This window comes from Schistosoma haematobium, chromosome 6 (genome assembly GCF_000699445.3).
Source record: "Schistosoma haematobium chromosome 6, whole genome shotgun sequence".
Taxonomy (NCBI): Eukaryota; Metazoa; Platyhelminthes; class Trematoda; order Strigeidida; family Schistosomatidae; genus Schistosoma; species Schistosoma haematobium.
The window spans coordinates 11,216,468-11,243,432 of NC_067201.1; the positions used below are offsets into that span (position 1 = coordinate 11,216,468).

General features: G+C 32.6%; 1 protein-coding gene across 1 annotated transcript; it reads left to right on the plus strand.

Annotated features, from left to right (window-relative positions):
- Positions 1-1,076: 1,076 nt before the first annotated feature.
- Positions 1,077-3,198, plus strand: MS3_00008510 (uncharacterized protein). Its single transcript, XM_051216845.1, has 2 exons — positions 1,077-1,944; positions 2,671-3,198. Exon 1 carries the CDS (start codon positions 1,195-1,197, stop codon positions 1,516-1,518), a length of 324 nt encoding a protein of 107 aa, XP_051065463.1. The 5' UTR covers positions 1,077-1,194; the 3' UTR covers positions 1,519-1,944; positions 2,671-3,198.
- Positions 3,199-26,965: the final 23,767 nt, after the last annotated feature.

The following is a 26,965-nucleotide window of genomic DNA, read 5'->3' on the forward strand; positions in this document are numbered from 1 at the left end:
GAATAATTTCTATTATGGAATTAGTCTGAAGTATGATGTTTGCTATGCTGTAATTATTCATCAATCATGACTAAGTGAGCTACACTTGACACGTTCGTAGCATGATGGAATGGTTAAAAAACTTTACATTTTCTATGTAAGCCAGCAAAAACGACAGATGAACGAAATACACTCTTCATCATCGGTTAAGATAGTGTAAATAATATTTTCTGCTTCGTTTTTGGTTTGTTGTCAGGTACATGGCTAAAATTATGAACGGAAGTGGAGTTTTTCCTCACGCAGTTGTAGTCTAATGAAAATTTTTTTTCAGTAATTGATAACAGTCAACGCTAGGTGTTTAACAACTATTCATTATCTAAAAATGACTAAATCAATCTCATACGTGATGTTGAATGTAATCGTGGTCTTTAACTGGAATGAGTATGTGAATGACATTCTCTTAGTGTAGAATGAATAAATAAGCTATGTAAACAACACGTAATAAGTTAGAAATCAGTATCTGTAAGTATGGTGTTTACTTGTATCTTTTATATAAAAGTACTTCCGAAAAACTACTAGAAAAATATACCTGTACCAACTGATGGTGGTTGGGGATTAGGACTAGTTAAAACGTTTATGTAGCTGGGTAGACATGTGAGTTTTGATGATGGAGTGACAGCTGAAGTTGATCTAAGTGCAATAAAAACCAGAGTGCCTTATACCAATCTGAATCCTCATTAGAGCCGTTATGATTCTAGTCTGTCGATAATTGATTGAATTAATAAAATGTCGGTTAGAGCATTTTTAACTTTGTAAATGTGAAATCTAGTTTCTTCGAATTTAGCATGTTTAGAGACTCTGTCTGTTCTTAGTTTTCGTTTTATCTGAACGCTTACTGATACTCACTAAATCATACTGAAGTAGCAACATGTTCACTGGTTAAACAGGTAGCTGAGGTATGCTTGAATGCCAAACAAAATGCAAAGACTCAAGTGTTTTTTTAAAAAAATGATTTCCACTTACAAGTTATCAATGAATTTGTAATGCAATAAATAGCATTCTACCATAGAATACCTAACATTTGGTTCAAACCATTAGATTAATCTGGTCTTTAGTTTTGTAAAAAAATGATCATTATCAAAGATGGTTTTCTACATTCACAATAAATTCGATCATTTGATAATTTGAAAAAAACGCAGTTTATATACGTTTTTGATGAAGTTTTGTTCTCTTAGTTGGATGGTTTGGTCGTCAAGCTTTCATCGATCTTCTGAACGACATCATCAACACAAATTTCAGGTACAAGTGAAGTGTTCGATTTTCTCCACATATAGTTCACAGCTTGTCCTACAGACCTCGATGCTGATTGGTTATTGTCGACCTTTAACCTGTCATCGTTTACTTCTTTATTTTGGACTTTTTGCCTTAGTTTTGTTCAATGATCGTTTAAATGTTAACAATAACCAATCAACATCGATGTCTACATTGACAAGTTGTGAACTATATGTGAAGAAAATCGAACACTTCACTTCTTTTTGAAGTTTGTGTTGATAATGTCGTTCAGAATAACGATGAATGCTCCATGACCGAACCATTCAATTGAGAGAACAAAACTCCATCAAAATCATCCACCTATGCTACAAATCTTCTCCATCATCTCAGTTAATATAAATACATATCTAATTATCTTCAAAATGAATAATCACCTTTTTTTTAATAACTAAATCAAACAACATTATAATAACTCAATAAACAATTTTATAATTAAATGGTTTATACTACTTCTTTTCAGTAACATATTAATATGCAAATGAGATTTTGTCAAACTTTATTTTAATTGATGCATTATCTTTTCATTATATTCAAATGATGATTAATTATTCTAATCAAATTATAAATGTGTTTGATACAAAATGAAGTTGTTTTTCTCTCGTGAAATGAAGTTGAAAATGTTCGAATTTGAAGGTATAGTGAAATCAGTTCTGTCTTTCGTTTTGTTTTGTTTTAAATTTTATATGAATACAACTATTGTGGTGTATGCTACGTATATTGTCAGATATAAGTAGTATACAACACCAAGTGGAAGTAGAAACCCAAGGAATAGAAGATTAAAATGATTAAGTTAAAGAGAAAACAGAAACAGAAATAAAAAAGAAATTATGAATTAGATGAATCATCTAGAATGTAAAGAAGAAATGATGGAATTTCAGAAATCTAGTATTCTATGTCGCGTTCTCATAAATTACCAAGAGATTCTGTAATTTTTCGCTAATATAGATTTGATCATCCTCAACTGTGTTTTCATTCATTACACTATGAACAAGATGTTTGTTTTTTGAAAAAAACCTATTCAGTTATTAGTTTTGCTTAACTGTAGTACATTTCCTTCTTTATTTCATAGCCTGTGTAATAATCTCAAAGTAAATATGTAACTGGTACAGATTAAAGTGTCTATTTAGAATAGTGGCAATCTAAAAACTGATTATGTAACGTATTTCATTAATATAGTTTACTTCGTTATTTTGGACAGAACATGAATACAGATTTAAGGCAAAAAAACATGAATTTATTATAGATTTCGTAGGGTTGGTTTTATTTGCTTATAAAAGGCGACCTGACCGAATATCTGGGTTACCTGTTCCTGCCATCTAGATATTTCAACAAGTTGTCTGTTTCCTTGTTTATTTTAAGAGGTCATAATGTCAATTAATTACCGAAACATACAATAAGAGACATCCTGATGGCTGGCAATATACATTGAAAAGAATGAATATTATTCAGATGTCAACTTCTGTAATTAAATGCTACTAACTAACTGGTGACCAATCAATATTTATCGTCAGGATCGATCAAGAAATAAAAAAGGAAACTTATTCAAATACTTTGTGTTGAGAATTGTATATTGTACCAAAGATATAATATTGAATAAAGCTAATAATAAATAAATAATATACCGTGATTTTTAATGCTGAAAATTCCATATTCAATTGGAAATACTATCACAAATAACTTAAGTTTAGATTTCACTTGGTATTATTTAGCTTGTATCTTCCCATTGAGGTTTACGACCGTAATTGACCAGCCTGTTAACGGCATATGTGCATACTGTGCGTATGACTCGATATTGCCTTAATTAACAAGCTTTTTGTAAGCAGTGATGGATAGTGGCTAGCAGTGGAATCCAGAAGGTGCGTTGCGTCCTATTTGGGACTAGTCAGCTGGATGTGATTGCATCTCAGAGTTGATGTTCACTCTGGGACTCGAAACCAGTACCATTCGCTTCAAACGTCATTGCACAAGCAAGTGGCTAACAAGACTCAGTAGCTAAGTAGATAGCCACTATCCATCATTGCTTACAATAAGTTCAGAGTTGTTCAGAGCACATATTATTAGCATAGTATACGAACGATGTAGTTGTAAATTTAGTAGGCTAAATAAATATGATCTTATTCTAGATATTAATGGACGACCTTTGAACAAGTCTTCAGTGACCCTGAGAAATATGAGTCAATTAAAAAAGCAGTTAGTATAGAGTAAAAATATATTTTACAAAACCAAAGAATTAAAATGTACACACTTCTACATGGTTCAAAAACTTGTCAAGGTTATAAAGAGATTCGGAGGTTCTAAAATCATAATACATACGGTTGAAGAAATCATCCATATGGCTTCATAATAGTCGGCCTCTGGCGCTATGATAAGGTGGTAAAGAGTCTTTCGGCCTCGACCACATAGCTTTAATATTGTTTGGTTGTTGGGTCCACACGATGCACATAGACATCTGTACGCTCGCCAATCATCTATATGTATTGTAGTACCCGGGTGTAACCAGTGTTACTGGTGCTTTTATTATCCAGTTCACAGCAATTATTATAATTTGCCTTAATCTTAATCTGGATCGAGCAAAATATCCTATTCCAGAAGACTTATTTCTCCAACACATATTACTTCGAAAGACAACATCATTACGGTAGTTTGCACAAGGTCCACAAGTCATTTGATTACCATAATCACAAAAAATGGAACTTCTTAATAGTCCCATTTGTTGTAGCCGCTCAATTATCACGTTTTCTATAATATCCGCTGTGAACCGATCGTACGTGAGCATCAGGTACTGTGACCTTGAAATCCTTCAAATGCTTCTGATTGTCTCGTCTATAAGTTATAGTCTTGCCACCAAACTGATCAGTAAAGTGTAAGACTGATAGTAGTAGTGTCGGTTACTGTGTTAAGCCCACACAACTTATTCTAGCTTCTGGACAGGCCAATTTATTCATTCTAATTGAGTTAGGTTTTGACCTTGTTAATTATTCACTTATAAATACTGGTTGTTTTTACATGAGCGTATATATGTGTACACTTCTTATCCTATTCATCACATGACTGTAACTTATTTTTGTATGACTATAGATTTTGATTAACGCTTGGTTAAATGGAGTTGACTCATATGTCATCTCCACTACGCATCGTTTCGTTTCGCTCTTTCTTCTCTTCCTTTGCTACGTCTCTCTGATTGTCTGTTCCGGTCAACGATTGTACAACATATATGTATTCGAAATCCATTCTCGTATTTGACTTATTTAATACTGTTATTCACCAACGCGATCTAAGTCGATAATTGTATACGAAGATAACCGTTATGTATATTTCAATAACATTTATACGATCTAATTGGAGTCAGATATCGGGTCACGAAAAGTGTGATGCAAAGTGTACTAGTACTGACAAGAGTGATAAAAGCTTGAGTCAAAAAATGAAATAGGTTAGAACTGCAAAAAAACAGACTCTGAAACAATAATCTTTAAGAACTATTGAAGTTACATAATAAGAAGTGCTCAGATAATTAGGTCGTGATGAATATACACACAAAGTGCTAAAGAAAATCAAATAAATAAAGTCTATGAAAAATAGTTATATTATTAACATTACTAGTAATAATGACGATAAGATTATTTTTTATGACAAGGAAGGGATAGAAGTGTTACTTTTTTCTGTTTAGATTGACAAGGTTTGTAATTTTGAACTCGATATCATCTGCTCCATTAAGATGACGAGATCAAATCCCATCGGGAAAGAACAAAAGCATACGGTATATCGCTTGAATTTATTACTTTAATCTACCATATGACTACAGTCGATCAAGTATGAAAAGCGGAGTTACATTTTGTCCTCCTCTAACCCTTTACAAACCACTAAGACAGGTGATAATTCTTTAATTACGTTGATTGATAGTGCACCAAATATAGCTACATAGGCAGCTGAATTTGTTAATGATCATATATATCATGCGTAAGAAGATATTCTACAAATTTAACAGTAACAGAAATGCAAGGGAGAAGGCTAAAAATAAGTCATTATATAAATTACAAACACTATCGTCAGGCAGGTAATAAAAATGACGGTAAGTCCATGGGGCTTATTGATTTGTACCGCATACTTCATGGGGTATATTATTAACGTTACCTTGAAGCCCGAAGTGCTATATATATGTCCCCGAATTCCCTGATACAGTCGAGGGTGGAGAAAGTTAACTTTCCATCTCGAAATTTTCTCACACAACCACGCGTATACAGCCATTGTCAGGGAAGTCCTACTCACTGCCTTCCCGTGGCGGGGGTGTTGTTTACGTAATTGAAAGGGCAGAAAGCGAATGTCTGGTGCTTTAACCAGGTTGATGGACAAGGAGAGTCCACCTAGGGGAGCTGGAAAAGACTGATTCCAAACCAATAGTGCACATAGGCTCCAGTATCCTGAGGGAACAAATGGCCTATGAAACTATTGTTGGTCAATCGCTACCATGGCACTTCATCTCCTGACGTTGCTCCACTGCCTTGTGGAGTAAACCTTTAGGTCAAACGCTTTGGGTGTGGCCACCTAAGAAAACCGCCTGCTTTGGTTTGGTCACCCGGGCAGTATCATAGCTCACACAGAAATCAGGTGACTTGTGTGTTAAATATGTATTCGGTGCCCCTTTGTACCAATATCTATGCGTTCAAATATATGTATGTATATTGACGGCGGTATAAAATGAAGTTATTTTAAAGTGGCCCCTATTTAAGTAACAGTTCCCATTCTGCATTGAATCTTTTCAAAAACAAACTCTGTTCAGTGCCATCCGAATCTATATTCTCATTCACAAAAGAATTTATTACTCCTGTTGAAATTTATTAGGGCAAAATAACAATGTAAAACTAAGACCGAACAAATTTCTTTTTCATAATAAGAAAAGAAGATAAGTAAAGTAACAAAAGGAATGAAAGATTTCCGTAAGATGTAACAACAAGTACAAGCAACATTCAATCTAATCATATTTAATTATTGATCAGATTATCTAATATCACTTAGTATGTAATGACAACGACAACAAAGTACAAAAAGAAAAGCAAAAATACACATATCAAAGGATTAATTATTAAATGACCTTATAAAAGAAATGGACAGAATATGGTTTTCTCTTCTACTTCTTATCATCATTATATCTTTCAGATTAAACTTTTTTAGTGCTAACTTCATAATAATGATTTATTATCTTGTTTTATTAATGAGATTTAATGTTATGATTATGGATAGGAGCTAGCAGCGAAATCGAAGACGCACGTTTCGTGCAATTTCGGATTCGTCAACTGGATGTATCTGCATCTCAGATTTGATGTTCATTCTGAAACTCGAACGCCATTGCGTTATCCACTTAGCTACTGAGTCTTGATAACCACTTGCTCGTTAATGAGGTGAAGTTTAAATTCACTTGGTATATAGTATATTTTAGAAATATTATTATAATATATTGTAACAACAGGGAACGACAAACGTTTAAATTGTGTTTTTTCACTTAAAACTTAATCTATGGGAAATTATTATGAATAATATTTATGTAGATAAGACATGACATTTGAAGACAAAAGTTAGTACAGTGTTCGAATCATCAACTGATAGCTGAAAGTGATGGATGTTGTGAGCTATATCAGGTGATGTTAGTGGTTGGTCTTTTGTTTTCATCTAGTTTATTCTGTATAGGTTAACATGTAAAATAGTGGTTGGAAATAGCCGACGAGCTTAGATTTCATTTCGTTTTGGACTGTTAAAAAAAGAATACTTGTATTATTAAGATAACTGACACTCCATGACAGATTCAATACCATATCACTGAGATTCATAGTCAGAGACATTACCGCTGAGCTCTCCTGGCCGAGACTAACTTCCTATAGAACTGAGATGTATTTACTGTGTATTGACCAATTTCACATGTATCAAGGCATTCTTAGCTTTATCATATTTTACTGACTGATTTGCAATTTAGCCGATAGCCTGAGTGAATAAATAATGTCAAAACCACCTTACATCTCAACAATTTGCAGGTAATGTTTACTCACTTAGAATAGTGCCTGAACTGCGAATCAGTCAATAGGATTCGATCAGCACTAAGAGGTACTTGAAACACATGAAATTGGTTACACATCAGTGATCGATCAAACTGAAATCTTTCATTCAAAGTTTTACAGTTCAGTCAAATGAATCTCTACTTTTTCTCTTCTATATATTTCCGAGTCTATTGCATTTAAAATGATTTAAAACCCCGACTATTTAAAGAAATAAGATAACTTTACTGTTATACGGTTATTTGAATAGCTCATAAATTGTCAATGAAACTCATTTGAAGCTCACAATATCTCAATAATCTGGGTACATTTAAAATCAGATTTCATTACTGATTGACACTAATTCAGAAATCTGTAAAATAAAGTAAGTATTTTTTATCTGTTTTGTCCTAGTCATTGATTCTATTATTTGTGCGGAACCATAAACGCATTTTATTAGGAAAAGAAGCTGGGAGTGAATAGAAAATACATTAAAGAAATCGTCAAAACACATCACGAAGCAAGCTCTAACTTGCGATCCTGAAAGGAAATGGAAACGAGGAAGGCCAAATAACACACTGTGTCGGTAATTAAAGGCATACATCAAAAGAATGAATAACAACTGGAGACAACTGGAAAGAATTGTCCAAGACAGAGTTGGATGGCTAATACCAGTGAGCGACCTATACTCCTCCACGAGGGTTAACAGTTGTAGGTAAGAAATAAACATGTTATAGATTAAATTAAAGACCTACATTTATTTGCATTGAGTTATCGATTCTCCATTGAAGGTGACTGACTGACATTTAAGTGAATCAGTCGGAATCATAATTTTGGCTTTAATCAATTCACAATAAAGAGTTACATAATAAAATGAAACCAGAAATTAGATGAACCATAGTTAGAAATATGGTCGGAATTCAACAACCACGACTTATGACTAAACTTTCAGAAAACCATATATATACTTATGTGTCTTAGGACTGAAGAACAAATTGATTATTTTATGGTGATAAACAATTCAATACTAAATATTAAATGAAAATCAAATGATTCGTCAGTAGTTGATCTACAGAGTTTTCAGCTCATAATATTTTCATATCAGATGGAATTCGTGGATATTATAGTAATTTCACTGGTTAAGATCATGAGTCAATTGAAGCTAGACCACCATGGAAAACCTGGAAACACTGGATGGCCGTTCCTTTTTATTGTGGGACTCCTCAGCAGTGAGCATCCACGACCTCGCCCCCTGCGAGATTTCAACCCAGAACCTACTAATTTCGCGTGCGAGCACTTAACCACTAGACCACTGAGCCGGCCGGCATCCAACGGTGTTAATGTCTAACTTCAACTAATCCACGAAATTGAGAGACACATCCACCATTGTCTTCAGTGAGTTACTATCTCACAACAGACATGGTTGAATTTCACTGGTCACTACTTCTCACTAGAACTCCAGGATATACCTCTTGAAGCCAGTCACTAGTAATATTTTTCTCTCTAAATATACAACTTTCAAATTTAATTAATCCTGATTGACTTGAATTCATTTTCTCTATACAATTAGCCAGTGGAAAAATTCATTAACACAATTCAATAATGAGATAAATAAAATTAATAAATTAATATTAATTTTATGTTAAATCTAATGAGAATTAAATAGAAACAATTATGTATGTTTAAATGAGAGAAAATGCATTTTTTTAAAATGCCCCCCCCATTTCATGAAATCGATGGCAATAGTGTAATTAATCTGATAGTTTTGTTCACTTAATGGCCTTTATACTTAAAATTAAAATAATGAGCAAAAACTACCTTGTTTTTTTTCAAAAAAAGACAACTTCATTTGATCTATACTTCAGATGGATCAAAGTGTTAAACTATAATTAAGTAGTATAGATAAGTTATTTACATATATATATAGGCACCATAATATCATTTTATAATGATTATGATATTCCAATTAAGGTAGCATTCAAGTGGTGGTTAACTGGTTAAATAGTTCAAATTTTGGCTTTTATATTACAAGTTCGAATCCTGTTTCATTTATTTTGTCTTAAGCATCTAGATAGTATCACTAGCCTTCATATTTAGAATATAGCTCGATGTAATAGATAGGAATCTGTAGGTAGAATTTCTCTCTTTGAACAGGATGGTTTGATTGTGGAGCTCTCATCGTTTTTCTGAACAACATTATCATTATCACTTATATGTGGAGAAACTCGAACACTTTACTTCTACCAAACTATCCAACTCAGAAAGCAAATCTCTGACTAAATCATTTCCCTGTCCCCACATTAATATGCCAGACACTATTGTGTGATTAGTTGATGGCTAACTTATTTGATGATTGCTTGTAAACTTACCTGTAAAAGTGTTCGTTTTGCATTCAATAACGTTTACATTATTTTTTGAAAATATCAGTGGTTAGATTCATGGCCTATGTTATGGCTTCTATGCAACAGAGCGTATCTGTAGCCAGATGTCTTGATTATTTAACATGTCGTACAAGTCATTAAACAATAAACATGGATTTCACATCCGTCCCAAGATCTTTTCGGCTTTCGAACTGACCTATATAAACATCGGAGCCTCATTTGTTGATTTTCGGAAGCTAAAGAAAAACAAAGGAACCCTTTCAATGAGATTACCACAGTGATTAGTTATCAGTGAGTAGTTCAAATTCAGATGGTTAGACTAAGTACTAAGGATGACCTTTGAGTGACTCACAACTGACCTTGAGGATATTCGCCCAATTCTTATAGTCGAAAGAGAATTATGTATTAGTGTGAGAATTAGGAAATGGTTAAGAGTTAGAACTTAGCGTTAAAATTAGACTTATGGTTTTCATCACGAAGTGACATTACATATAGTGTCAAAAATGCTATTGATCCATTTGGGTATATGAACTTCATGCTAAAATATAACACTTGCTGTCTTTAATTCGATTAGTTCATCAACAAGTTATAGTTGCGCCGATATTATGAAAATAAATTTTGCAGAAACCTCAGATAAACGGAATACACCGTTTAAGACATTGAATAAGAAAGATTAGTTAAGCAAAGAGTTCTCTTCTCGGCGAATTCATTTTCAAAGTTGTACAATCGCAAATATATATACTTATTTTTACAGGATGATAATAATATTGCTAATAAACTTCTGTTAGACATGGTGACAGTGAGGTTAATTAAAGAAAGGTGTTAAAAAATTTTTTAATAGCTTAAGTATCGGTCAAAAGATAGATAGGGAAATTATCATTGTGAAAGGATGGCTCAGCATGATAAGCTAAAATGTTGAAATTGAGATTAAATATAACCTGAATGATCATGGGACCAAAAATAAACCAGTTGGGAGTAGAGGATTTAAGGGGAAGATGGAAGGTGAAGCGGATGGCTGTAAAGGAAGAAGAGTATGAAAAGTGAAAAAAAAATTATAAAATATTAAGACCATGGTAGAAGAAGAAGTTGTACCAGTCTCTTTTGCACACACAATTCTGGTTTTACGAGATGTACAACTAATGCTTCGGCAATACAAATAAGATTCAGATCACGTAAATATTATAGAAGTTTAAAGCTTTTCCAAAACATGGTTTAATATAGTAACAAAGATAGACGTTAACGGTTTATCTCTATGTAACAAAATATAAATAATTTACTAGATTCATTTGTGAATATTAAGATTCAGTTGTTCTTCATTCTTTCCTCAAAGATACCTCTCTTTAAGTTGGCAAGCATATCAAAAATCATTTATTTTTATTCTTGAGTTGATTAATGGTTTATTAAATAGTAAAATTTGGGACAAATTGTTAGTATTCAGCTTGGTCATTATTATAATATCAAAGAACGTGATATATGTTCGAGTAGTTAAGAAAAGAAAATCCAACGTGAATATTTTATTTCGAATAAGGTTATCATTGCAGCTCTGTGATCGTCACTTATGAAGAACGAGATTATGTTGTGGTTTTTTCATATGTACCGAAAGAAAGCACAAGTTACATTCATGGTAACAAACATACAGAACCAGATGCTCATTTTGGGACTCAAATCCAGTACTGTTTACTTCAAATATCATCGTGTCATCCACTTAGCTACTTAGCCACTAGCTAGTGTAATGGGTTGATGTTCAATTCATTTTTGTATTGGTTGTTTGAACCTTTCCATTATGTTTGAGTCTCAGAGTGAGCATTAACATTGAGATGCAGGTATGTTGATAAATCCCATATATGACGAACCGCACACCCCGGATTCCGCTGCTAGTCACCATCTATCTATGCCTATAATGCTTATGACAGAAGGCGATATCGAGGTAATAATAATCAATACAAAAATAAATGATAATCTATGTAGATTTCGTCTGTATATAATTACTAAAGCCAGATGTTACAGAAGGATTGTTTATACATTATATAATAGATGTATTTTATTTTAAAAAATCGAAGTTTAAATATTCTTACCCCTCTTTATAACAATATTTTTCTACGTCATAGAAACTAAAGTGTAATACATTCATGAACGTGTTATTATCTTTTATACTGTTAGATGCATTACTCACTACTGGGTGTTTTAAACATTTTTTTGACATCTTTAAATGAGTGGCATACATTTAAAAAATGCTATTTGTCATATTTTATTCATGTATTACCAATTACTTACTTACGCCCATAGGTCACCCACAAGAATTTTTCATCGAACCCTGTCCTGAACAGTTCTTTCTAATTGTTTCCAGTTGAAATTCATTCTTTTGATGTCTTCCTCTAATTCCCGATGCAATATGTTCCTTAGTCTTCCTCTCTTATTTTTCCCTTTAGGATTCCGAATTCATGCCTATCTAGTGAAGGAGTGTAATGATTTTCGAATTGTATGTTTCATCCACCTCCAACGTCTTTTCTTAATTTCCTCACCTTCGAACGTTTGCTTGTCTTATCCCATAGTAGAGTGTTGTTGTTTCTGACTTTGACGTTGAATAACAGTTGCCTTAAGCACGAGATATTCTTGGGTTGTAGGACTGGTGACCTTAAGCAGACTTGTCCGACTCCAGTCTTCACTTGGAATGCATCTGTCATCTGTCCTTCATGCACAACTTTGCACTGTAGTCCGTTGTATGAATTCCTTATGATGATGATCTTCTGGGGTACATCATGGTGTCGAACAAGGTTCTATAAGGTTCTCCTATCGACACTGTTTAATGCTTTCTCATAGTTAAGGAAGTTGATGTAGAGTGACAAATTTCATTTAACTGATTGCTCAACAGTAATTCTTAATGTCGCGATTTGGTCAACGTACGATCGATCCTTATGGAACCCAGCTAATATATTAATAATGGTTAAACAATGAATTCCCAGGTATTTTGTTATCTTAACTTAACTGTACAAATTAATGCAATCTAAAAGGTAAAAACGAGATCGAAAATATACATTACATATATTATACTATATTGAATCGAATGAAAATATATATTATGTCAAATATAATAGCATGAATTCAATTTTGTTGATGATTAATATTCTACGTTGTCATCAAAATTAACACTTTATAATCAAACAAATGATTTAATAGTTATTCTTTTTTTTCCTTAGATGGCATGACATAACTCGAAATCGTTCAAAGTGAAACAAATACAATTACTCTCTATCATTAAATAGATCGTGAATTTCAGTATCCTATCAAATGTAGCTTTCCACCCTTTCTATAAACTATTAACCCAAGATGTAGTCTTTCTTTTTGTTATTATCACTACATTATTTTGATCTTTTTTTATTGTCTTCATCTTACTTTGTTATTCAGGGATGGTGATTGTTCTAACACATATCTATGTTGATGTTAATTTTTATACGGATTTGAGTAGGACAGCAACAGACAACAGGATTAAAGACAATACAAATTAATGAAATGTATCAAAGAAAGAAATCAATGTTTTTAGCACTCTATTATATTATATATTATGTAATAATGACTTTTAAACTTTGATATGCCAACAAATATAAATTATTATTAATAATACATTAGTTATTCAAATAGAAGACATATGTCATAGTAACCATCTTTGTGTATGATTACAATGAACAGTGAACATTTTTTCTTTCATTTTTAATCAAGTTATTAAATCTAGAATACTTCGTTTTATAACTCATAAATTATTTAAATACAACATATAATGTACAGTTTGTATGTGAATAACTCACTCACAGTAAGAAACCTTCACATCTGTATGGAAGCACGAAATATAATGAACAGGTTGGATGCAACTAGATAATTTGGTCTTCATAGATGATTTAGCCCTACTATATCATACATAATACTATATGCAAGTCAAGGTAATCAATGTAGCAACAGCCTCTGCATCAGTAGATTCCAATATACACAAGGGAAAAAGCAACATCCTTAAATATAGCACGGCGAACATTAATACGATCACATTTTACGAAGAAGCTCTGGAAGAGATGGAAACATTCACCTACATGGGAAGCATCATCGATGAACAAGGAGAATCTGATGCAGACGTAAAGGTGTGGAATGGCAAAGTAACGATAGCATTCCTGCAGTTGAAGAACATGTAGAAATCAAAACAACTGTCAACTAACATCAAAGTCAGAATCGTTAATACGAACATCAAGACAGTTCTACTGTACGGAGTTGAAACTTCGAGAACTACTAAGACTATCATCAAGAAGGTAAAGTATTTATAAACAATTGTGTAGATAACATACTGAATGTCCGTTATCCGTATACCACCAGCAACAGCCTACTCTGTGAGAGAAAAAACCAGGTTCCATCTGAGGAGGAAATTAGAAAAAGACTTGGGAAGTGGATAGAACATACATTGGGGAAATCACTAAACTACATCACGAGGCAAGCACTAGTTTGCAATCCTGAAGGGAAACAAAAGAAAGGAAGTCCAAAGAACACACTGCGTCGGGAATTGGAAGCAGATATGAAAAGGATCAATAGAAACTGGAAAGGAATGTTTAGGACAGTTTTGGATGGAGAGTGTCAGTGAGTGGTCTGTGCTCCTCCATGAGGAATAACAGGCGTAAGTAGTAGTCGTAGTCGTAGTAGTAGTAGTAGTAGTAATGAATAATTTAACTCAAATTGTTGGCATATTTAAAATAAAAATAAACAAAATTGAACACGAAAGTTACAAACAACAAAGCAACTACATTTATACCACATACACACAATGAATTCTCTTATTCTAAATAACCAAAAAAATATTTTAGAAAAAAAGACAAAAAAAAGCAATTCACATAGAGTGTAGTTTTTATTTACTTGTCATAAATTTACATCATTTTCTTCTTACTTTTTCGTTTTTTTCTTTTTTCTCTAAAAAAAACAAGATTTGTGTTTGACTTGTCTACAAATCTATCTCCTCTTCCACCTCCTCTTCTTCTATCTTACAACAAACAAAGAATAAAAAAACAACAAAGATTGATTACAGTAGGGATAAATCAGTCAGAGGGTTTTAATCAACGATTCTAGGTTACGTAATTTATTATTATTATTACTATTATAAACACTTGATACTAATTAAGACTTAATAGTTCTTCCAATGAGAAATGAAGTTCACTTAAGCAAACAGAAAAACCAGCTGAATTAATCACTGCCTATAATTTAAAGTCGGATTATAAATCATACTGAAATGTTTTGCACAGTGGAGATTTGTTAAGAAAAGGAAAACAATATTGATCTGTCAAAATTTAAATTAATATTAAACAAGATCATTTCATTTTATACTTCTATATAGAATTATAATTGAAAATTGTAATATTATTCTATAATGGATGATAGAAATAGTTGCTTTAGTGTGACTATACTTTACGGATGACCTTTGAGCGACGCTAAAGTGACTTCCAGTATGTTCACCTACTAATTAGAACTAAATGAGGGTTATAAACCGGTGTGAGGAATTACAGTTAAGATTTATAGTTGATGATATGAGGGCGGTAATCACTTCCCGGTTGCCTACACCGTGGAGACGTTTTTCTGGAGGTACCTGAAAAAGGGATTGCATTAGGGGTGATCTTAGTGACTTGAGAGCGTGACCGCAGTGCCCGAGGGATAACTACTTGAGGTCGGTCACACACGACCGTTTTGTGAGCAACTTTTGTGCTAGCTCCGTACTTGTTGAGACGGATATCCGTGGGATAAGGTGAGGTGTGCACTTTTATAACTCCACCCTTTCTTATGCGAAGGCAGCATCGCTGCCATGCTTGTTGGCTGAAGGAAACACCGTACTGCCATCACATCTCTGTACAGTCAGCAGTACGACTTCGCCTTCGGAACTTGTGTTTACTGCTTTTAGTTTTACCGTTCTTCAACCGACCTGTCTGGCATGGTAGGAACTTGAGGACACTATTTAGTCAAATGGATAAATGAATTTCGTGACAAAATCCGACTTCTTATTCTAAATCTGATTGGTTCGTCCATAATTTATAGTTTGGTTGATGCTTTTTTGAATGTTAAAAAAATATTATAAAAATTTTCATTTATTTTTCTATCAGCTCTTTAATCATTATATTCACGACCTTCATTGAAATATATAAATATATAAATGTATAAATACACATATATGATGGTTTTGTGTTCTATGAGAATAGTGACTTAATTGCAAAGATTTCGTTGTTGTTCTGGACTACATAATCAGATCATGCTTCATGTAGAAGTGAGTTGTAAGATACCTGGAATCTACATATAAGAGTAGTTACTCATAGTACTGTGTAAATGAATTAGGAGTTCAGTTACTTTATAATGGAATTCACGAGTCGTATAAGCCAGACAACCATTGAAAACCTAGAAGCACTGGGCTACCGTTTCGTTCTAGTATGGAACACTTTAACGCACACGAGCGAAGGTCGTAGATTTGAGTTCCGTGTGAAGGATATTGAATGTGCACTACTGAGGAGTTTCATACTGGGGAAGTGGCGTCCAATGCTTCCAAGTTCTCACTGGTGGTTTAGCTTAGATAGACTACTGAATTCAAATGTGACAATTACTACAATCTCCATAAATTGAAGGGAAAAAATTAAACATATCCTATATCTATAAATAAGCTAGCGTTTTAAGGCTCGATCACTCTTGGGATTATTTGTTTTTTGGTAAATGGAGATAATGTATTAAACTTATTATCTTCGGAAGCAATATGACTATGATGAGAGGGTCAAATGCATTAAGACCTTTTTATCTACAGGTTTTCTAACGCACTGTTTGCTTTTCGCTAACAAGATACAGAAAAATGAAAGACAATATCATGAAATAAATTAATCGTTGAATGCAGATAAGGGACGAAACGTTTTGTACTTGTTATTTTCACGTGTAGCGATTGATTAGTAACAGATTAAGGAAAACTAAAGTGATAGGAAGTTAGTTTTTTTCTCAGTTTGTTAACTGTGTGTACTTAATTTTAGAGGTAACGATGATCATAATTTCTGATAATATATAATCTAATGATGACTGAATTGTCAGTTGTTCACTTTGGGTTTTGTCTATAGACTGAATTTATGTGCAATACTAGAATTTTTATTTTATTTAACTGAACTAAACTTTCATACAACTTTGTACCAAATAATCGTATGCAATACACAAGATCATCATATTGCATGAGCACCCAAATCATGGTAAGCGGCTTTTTGGCTACCACTTACAGAGTCATAATCAAAAGTTAATAGAGAAGTCATTCAATGACAGTTGCTGATTTACAGTAAGTTCATAGACCATTCGTTCTCTCATAATTCTAATGTTCCTGTACACTGTTAATTTGGAATTAGAGTTTAGAAAATCGTCTAAGTGAACCCTTTGGACCAAACAAACATTTGTTTGTCCTCTAACTTCACAAAAATGGCTCCAACACATGAATCCAGTGAGCAGAACTTCGCTAGTAGAGTCTATAACTAAACAAATAGATGAAATCCTTTTGTGAAAGAGGAACATACTCTCTTTAGTCTGGGATGTACAAAGGATTTCAGGGCATACTGGAAGACCATATGCCTTTTTTACTGCTTTCAACCTGTATTTCAACTGTAATACATGGGGAATTACATATTATGTTTTGTTTCTTATTGCTGTTATCGCTATCATATTTTCAAAATGTTTCGATATATCAACTTTGTCAATAACCATTAAGGTATGAATCAGGTCATCAGCAAACACATTGCTATGTACACAATTTTTTTAACATGGTTATATTCTCTTTTTCCTTTAAGTGACTACTTTCAATTAATTATCCTATAAGTCATCGTCATCATATCAATAATGTTTATCTAAAATGATCATGGATTCTTTTTAAATCCAAAGTTACAAATGCATCTATTGTGAAGATTCTAGAAACGTAATCTAATCGTATTTCAAATGAGTACCGTAGAATGTTATAAATTGTTTTTCGAAGTATAGTTGTTGCCAAGTAAATACTTGTTAATTGACTGTTATTGAACGTTTATTTACATCCGTAATAAGGAATTTACATCATTCGTCATCTAATGTTTCATAATTAACTTTTGATTGTATGTTAAAACATTCTAACGTTTATAAGTAGATTTATTATTTTACTTTATTGATAAACAAACCAATTTAACGTGAAGGAACACAATCCTAAACTCATAATGATAATATAAATACATAAAATCAATCGGGTTTCTTATTTCGTATGTAAGCATTCATCTTAAGCATTAAATATGGAAAGTGAACAATGTATTAATAGTTTGTATTCCGCTATGTTATATTCTTTTCAAAAATACATAAAAAAGTCTCATAATTTTCCGAATGTGCTATTACAATATTGAATGTTGTCGTTGATTGTTATATTTTCAAGAAAAAGATTATTCTTTCAGTGTTAGCCATGTATAGTCCTTAATAAGACATTAAATTTATCGCTTTCTTAAACATATAAAAAAGAAAAGAGTTTTGTGAGAACTGTAGCAGTTTAATAGTTGACCACCAGGATAAACCCGGAAACACTGGTTGGCCGTTTCATACTAGCTTGGGACTCCTCAGCAGTGCACATCCATGATCATGCTAGTCGAACTCGAACTCAGGACCATCAGTCTCGCGCTTGAATGCTTAATCTCTAGACCACTGAGCCGGCATTCAACGGTGTTAATGTCTAACTCCAATCAACCCATAAAATTGCACCACCGTCCACCATTATCTTTAGTGAGCTACTATCTCACAGTAGATCCAGTTGAACTCTAATGGTCACAGCTTCTCACTAGAACTCCAGGAAACACCTCTTGAGGCCAGTCACTGGTGAGCAAATGATAATTATTATCAGTAAAGGATTTTGTGGGGATTGAGGTAATCTAATAGTTGAATTCACGAAGCAATTAAATCTAGACCACTATGCTAAACCTGGCTGACTGTTTCGTCCTACTATAAAAAACAAAAAGTATATAATTTAATTGATCTTTATTAATTTTTATATAAAAACGCCCTGACAAGTATGTGTGTGACCAGATTGTTAGAAATATATAGCGCAAATACATCATATTTTTCAGATCAACTCCGTCTTCTCATTGTTCTATCGAAACAAAAAGTGTAACTTTGAAAATTGCTTAATTTATATATGCAACATTCATTTGAACTATTTTTAAAAAAGAATCCATATTGTATACTATTCACATACTATTTTCAATTACTTATTGACATAGACGAATGTGGACATTCAAATTTAATGCAAACGTTTTAAAAATATACTTTGTATTAGAAGTAACATAACATTCTAATGAAAAGATTCACTAAAAATATGTTTATACAAACGATATTTTAATAGTTGAAATCATGAGTCAATTGAAGCTAGACCACCATGGAAAACCTGGAAGCAGTGGAGTCCATTTCGTCCTAGTATAGGCCTCTTCAGCAGTGCGCATCTATGCGAGCGCTTAACCATTAAACCCATACTAGGATGAAATGGCCGTCCAGTACTTCCAGGTTTTTCATGGTGGTCTAGCTTCAAATGACTCATGATTTCAACTATTGAAATTAATGAAATCTCCACAAAACCCCTTCTGATAACAAACGATATTTATTAGTAGTATACACAAGACTTAAAAATTAAAAAAAAAAACAGTCTATCTGAACACAGTAAATGCAACCAATGAATATCTATTATAAACTAAGGGCCATACTACTTCTAATCATAAATCTCTAGTAATAACATATTTAGTCGACCGTAAAAGACAAAAATATGAAAAAACAAACAAACAAAATACAAAACAACAACTAAATGAAGCGAAAAATGAAAGTTCATACTCTATTGACAATATGACATCATAATTGTAGGTTAGTTAAAGTTATCATTCCAAAAAAAACAGGCTAAATTATTGTCAACGTAATCAAACTATGTATGTCGTCATTATATGATAGAAATAAATAGAAATAGAAATGTATCCATATTTCGTCTGATATTAAATTACAGTATCAAAAAATCAAAAGGTCTATGGTAGTGATTGAATGATACGAACTGATGATGAGGGGAAACAATCTTTATTATTATTATTATTATTAAAAAATAACGGATGAAAAAGGCGTCATACACGGCATTATCTGATTTACAAATTTTCATAAATCAAAGTAATCATTAGATGATCATTTGATAACCTGTTATGAAATTGATATATGAGTATTTAACAATAGTGTTAAGCTTTCTATCGTGTGAATTGTCATTTCATAGGTGACAATATAGATTTGTCAAAGTTAATTACATATGATGCTTGATTAAACTGTTTCTTTTTATAAAAAAAAAAATACTGAACTACAATGGAACCGGGTACATTTGAATTTACTATAGGTTTTGTTTGTTTTCTGAATGTGATAATGCTTTCTAATGATTAACATACATTACAGTTTGAAATATCTAAACTAAACTTATTCTGTAAATAGAAAAAGAAAAGAAAAAACTATTCTAATCCATGATGTAATTTATGGTTTACATTGCTTTACATTGAACCAAATAAAATTTAACACTTTTATTATATCTAACAATTGCGTCATCATATATGGTCAGTTCTTCTGATGAACCCGTGATAATGCAGTATGTTACGTAATACAGAAGTTTCAGTTGATGATGTAATATATATATATATATATATATATAACGTTAAAAGTCCTTTGCTTATTGTAACGAGCATTAAATACCATTTAAATAATACGATTACCATTCAAATAAACTAGCTACTTATTATTATCAGAATGGGTTTTGTGGAGATTTTTAGTAATTCCACTGGTTGAAATCACGTGTCAATTGAAGCTAGACCACCATGGAAAACCTGGAACCACTGGATGGCCCTTTCATCCTAGTATGGGACTCCTCAGCAGTGCGCATCCACGATCCCACCTCGCGAGATTCGAATCCAGGACCCATCAGTCTCGCGCCAGGCTCAACTTCGTGGATTGGTTGAAGTTTGACATTAACACCGTTGGATGCCGGCTCAGTAGTTAATTATTGTTTTTTTTAAGATTAACTATACAACATTCGAAATAGGTATTGGCCATTAAATGGTTGGTATAATTACTAACAAACATGGTCGATAGCATTCAATCTGCACGAATAAGGACTAGACACGCAATAAATTGTAATGTATTCTTTATCACAAAAGTTGTTATTTACAAAACAAATTATAATGTGAATCCTCCTACTAATATGTGAAGTTGTCAGTTTAAATGCTGCTCAAATGTTTGTTACTTTGAATATATATATAGGTGTATTTATCATCACCGTTTTAAACATTACTTTATAAAGTTGATTGAAGAACAAATAAATATTAAAACAACTGTCTTCAGCTTCTTAATCTAAACGTAAAGTCTTTGTACCATTGCACAACAGTGATGAAGTGCTAACTGAAATTGACAAACAGAAACATTATCTGATCTGTATGTGTACATGAATACCTAAACCTTTCAAATTCATAGTTTCATCAAAAGCTTGAAGAGAGCAAGACACAGATTGAATGATTCACCCGTTATCATGTATAATGTAAGGAACTCTGAAGCTGGTTGACCTGAATTCTAATCTCACACAGATCATCAGATGACTCTTGAACAAAGGGACTTCTTGCTGAATAGTTCATACTAAAACGAAACCGAGGTTCACGTTTTTTTCATTACAACATACAGGTAAATTCCATCAATGAAAATACAGTCGATCTAGTCAGCAATATTACTAAATGTATATTCGTTCTATACCGAGGATGATGATATTCTCGATCTGTTAAGAACAAACGCAATCACACTGATTAATTCAAAATTGCCAGCCATCTAATCAATTGACAAGTATCTTACAATACCTTTTTAATCTAGAAAATAACTAAGATTTTTCTGCAAATTTTTATATCCCGTTAAAAATAATGGATGGTAACTTTTGGAATTTATTTCTGAACTAATACTATGCATATACTTTTATTGTATAATTGTTCGGTAACTAAACTATGCATATTCATGTTCCTCTTATCATAAGCTTTATTTTGACCCATAGACAATTATTACGCGATTTACCGTTCTTAAGTCATACCTAGTCTATCAATTACCGTCTACCATATTCACAGCCACTTTTGGCTAAATCTTGTACGATGTGGTTGTCATAACTTGTGGTTTGTACCCTTGGTTCTTTGTTTTTCTACCAGTCGCCAATTGTTATAACGCTCGGTTTTAGTTCGTCTAGTGCTATAACGTTGAGTCTCCACGTTTACACGTATGGGATGTTAATTTACCTTAAATGATTATCTACACTGGATTCCTTCCCAGTGCCTGTTCTACAGGACGTCAACACAACTCAGATCAAGAACACGTGGTTAGCCTGACCACAACGGAAATGTATTTCCATACCAAAAATTCGACACAATCCAACAACAATGAACAATCAATAATAAGTGATTCACAATAATAATAAGGATAGGGGAATATATAACTCATCTGACACCTGTCAGATTATCTACACGTCTGACAAAGCAGACAACCAATCAGTATCATTCTCGCCCACACATCAATGGTCTGTTCGGTTTGTATGTAAACCCAGTATGTTTGAAATATATGATTAATATTGCGAGGCTGGGATTTCTGTTCTGGACTTAACAGGCAGGGCTATGCAGTCAGAAAGATCGATAAGGTCTGTAGGCTGCTCGTACGGGTTTTATGTCATTGCTCAGGTTGATAAATCACTTTTGTCTAATTGACGGCATCATTACGTCACATACTGATAGGGGCACAAGGCTACAAAATATAACACAAATAACCGGTGTTAACTATATTCCTGAATAAAGTTATTTCACTAAATGTTCTTTACAATCCACAAATTTATGATCAAATAATTCTACTACATTTATCAATTAATGGTATTATCACATCTGCGATGTAGGGAACAGTTATTCATCACTAACTAATTGATAAATATTTCCGAATAATTTTGAACACTTATTTTGTTCTCCAAATAGGCCAATTTTATAGTAAAATAAACTATTCATTGAAACAACTGAAGTAAAGAGTTAATTTTGATGATATACACTGTAGAGTTTAACACTACTCATCAGTGCCTTCTACTGATAAATGTGTTATAATAATTTTAAAAAAAATTAGTCCCTTTAATACACATAGTTCCCTTTATTATTTTAAAGAGAGCAAGAACAAAGGTTAGTGCAGAATAATATGAATTCATTTTATTCATATTATTCTGCACTAACCTTTGTTCTTGCTCTCTTTAAAATAGGTCCCTTTGATAAATTTCGATAATGCAATGAGAAGACGTAGTTTATCAGAATTATGTAATATAAATATACGCAATATAAACTCGCTTTTTGGGTGCCAGAAGCGTCATAGGTCTAGTCATATTGTAACCCCTCCAGCGGTCTATGAACTTCAAAGAGTAACCATTATTGATTAACGCATCAGTCAAGAGCCTCATCTCTACTTAAATAGTATCACTAATACAAATACGATTGATTCTATTAAATAAGTTCTTTATTAAACCGCGTTTATAATGAATAAGACAGTGACTATGAAAATTAAGATATTGTCCTGTCCTTGTTGGTTTTCTATATATAGCACGTTTGATGGAACCATCATCTCTCCTAGTAATCAGGATGTCAAGAAAAGGAAGTCGGTTGTTCTTCTCTTCTTCACATGTAAGAGAAATGTACTTTTGACTACTATTGAATTCTTCTAAAAAGCGGTTTATGTCTTCAATTTTATCCCCTATGATTATTATGTCATCTACATACCGTTTATACAGACCCATCTTTCGAATTGAGTCTTCAACTAAATTTTCCACATATCTCATGAACACATCAGCCAGCAATGGTCCTAGAGGGCTGCCCATAGCTACACCATCTATTATAATTAATAGACAGTTGCCTAATATAACGAAATGATTGCATTTGAACATCTAAGATATTTGATGCCAATCCAGTGATCCGAATGTTAAGCGCTCGCCGAGAAACAAAGTTCTGGTGAGTTTGACCACCGGTGGTATTGTCATGTACATATGTTGAGGAGTTTCGTAGAGGGACGAAACAACTATCCAATTCTTTGAGGTTACCAGTTACTGCTTAACTAACATCATTCTGTGATGTAAAATTTAAAATTGTGAGGAAGCGATATTGTACGTTTAAAAAAGTCAATCATATTTGAGGTCATTGTGATGCGATTTCAGGTCAAGTTCTATTATACCGGAGCACAAATAGTTATAATTTTGTGTTTTGAATCTTATAAATAATAATTCATGAATAGTTAATAGAAAAATCAGGGAAAATTGTGTTTTAACACAAAATATCTTAGTTAAATTCATATTGAATGTATCAAATCACTTGGATAGGTTCAAAGAAAATATAATTAAGTATCCAAACTCACAGTTTATTCATTGAACGTTACATTTCATATCTTTTGTTAATTGGATAAATGAAGAAATAAGCGAAGATATTTTGCATTTCTTATACTACTTATTGTTATTATGAGCATCAAACATGTTAAGACTGTTGTTTCTTCTTTATAGTGAAACCTACATGAACTACGTACCTATAATCTAGTTACAATGAGAGAGAATTCCTGACAATTATTTTTAACGTATTACCTTCAAACTATTGCGTTTACATGCGAATCTCTGAATTTTAAAAGGTAAAACGGCTTAATCAAATATATACTTTGGAAAAATATTTAACTTCATTAGTAGTTTAGTGAATGGGAACTCAGGTAGAGAGGATCAATTTATTGAGATGTTGAAGACTTGTAGCTCAGATGGATGACTTTGATGGAGTTTTTTTCTTTGAGGTGAATGGTTTGGCAAAAACTTCAACCTGAAGTCCATGCTGATGATATCGTTCAGAAGAACGATGAAAGCTCCACGAGTAAATCATCTAGCTTAGAGAAATATGAGTACCATATATTAAATACTTCATTTACAAATCTTCCACGAATTGTACTTTACATTTTGTATGACTCTTCTAATTCACAATTCCTTTCTATCTCTATTTCTTTCTGTTTTATTCAAGTCGATCTTCTTAACCTTCTGCTGCCAGGTTTTCTACTTTCAACTGGTATTACATACTACTTATACCGACAGATATAAGTAGTATAACATTTAAACTGAGAATGCTAGAAATACATCATTTTGTAATATATACAAAAGGTAATACTATATACTTATATAGTTAATACTTATATTTCTTGTAAGATTCATATTAATATTTGACAATATGTACAGCTTGGTTTTCTTCAATCAATTCTATGGTTTATACTTCATATCATGATTGATAATGAACATTTATGTTCATAGTCAATGAAGTTACTTTTGATATTTTCATTTCTTGTTTTACTATTATGATCAAATGTTTGGTTTGATAAAACAATCTTATGATAATGATCTTATAAGTTCGTATTGTAAGACGGTCTTACTCATTGAATGACTATACATGTAATTATGTGTCATTTCAAAACAGGCATTTCATTCAAGTTAATTTATATAAATTATAAATTAGATGATGATTTGAAAAAAACAATCAAAGATAAATTTGACATTTAGATAGTAACTAATCATTATTATTTATTACCATTTTGTTATAAATATTTGTTTATTTTTATCAAGTTTGACAATCTACTCAGTGTGTTATTTCTCTGAATATGATTTCAAATATAAATAAGTATTCATGTTTTCTATTTTATGGTACGATGTGGTCTGCTTGATTGGTATATAAACAGAGTATGTTTGAAATATAATGATTCATATCTCCGAGGCTCAGACTTGCGTTCTGGACTCAACTGGCTGGGCTAGACAGGGAAGCGGGACCAATCAGAACCCTGGTCCGTTCTTACGTGTTTGCGTGTCTTTGGTCCGATCGATAATTCGCTGTCCTCTAATCTGCCGTCACAGTTATAGTATCATGTTAGGAGAAGAATTTGAATTGTTACTATACATATATCATGGATTGATCTCAGTTGAACAAGTATTGAATTCCGGAATCTTTCCAGTTATAGTATGTATCCACGACTCTCTTAGGTGGTTATAATTACCTTATGATTGAAGCATTATTGAAAACCTGGAAGAAATGGTTCTACATTGCTGAGGAGTCCCATACTAGGACAGGATAGCCGTCCACTATTTTTAATCTAAGATAAGTTCATGATTCAAACTATTAGAATCCTGCAATCTTCACAAATCACTAAATACTAATAACGATAGTATAAAACTTACTAATAAAATATTGTCTTCATGTGGTATTTTTAGATCATACATCGATGTGATTATTTGTATATATAAATCTTAATCTAAAATGTAAAGTGATCACACCAGTGGAAAATAGGGATTTGTATAGATATTTCATGAGTAACAGGCGTAACCAAATAGATATTTCATCCTAGAAGAATAGCGAAAAATTTTAATGAATTAAACATCACACCAATGAAGCGAATGTTTGACAAAAGAATGAGTTACGACATGGTATAATGGTTTCAGTTAAAGATGAAAAAATCAATATCATATTCACAATATGACGAAACTACACAAAATAAAATTGATTTGGATTAACTAATATTAACATATCGTCTTTACTCTCATTATGGTGTTGTTTCCTATTTAAGGCGGCCTGCTTAAATATCTGAGATATCTGTTCCTGCCATCTAGATATTTCATCAAGGTATTTGTTTTCTTGTTTGTTTCAACAGATCATTATTGTCTTTTATTCCCATAACCTATTCAGGTGCGTTTATTAAACGTTGACGACATTTCGCTGTGCAAGTTATAAAAGAGTTGAATTAGAGGCATCGTGGTTGCTGGCAATATCCATCGAAAAGAATATACATTATTCAGATATTGATTCCTGGACTGCTAACTCCTAACTGACGACCACTCAATATGTTATCGTCACGATCGGTTAAGCAATAAGAAACGGAAACTTGTTGGAATACTTTGTACTGAGAATCCTATATTGTACCAAAAATAATGTATAAAGCTAATAATAATAAGTTGGAAATAAATAATACAATTGCTGTCATAATTTAGTTAAATCATTTATTTTAACATTTAACATGTTTTTGATTGAGATCATGAACCAATTGATGTTAGACCACCATTGGAAACCTGGAAACACTGTACAGCCGTTTTGTCCTATTGTGGGACTCCCCAGCACTGCGCATCCGCGATCCCGCCCGCAGGACTCGAAC

Excerpts from the sequence above, each read along its gene's own strand:
- MS3_00008510 (XM_051216845.1), top strand. The coding sequence starts at position 1,195 with ATGAAGTTTTGTTCTCTTAGTTGGATGGTTTGGTCGTCAAGCTTTCAT.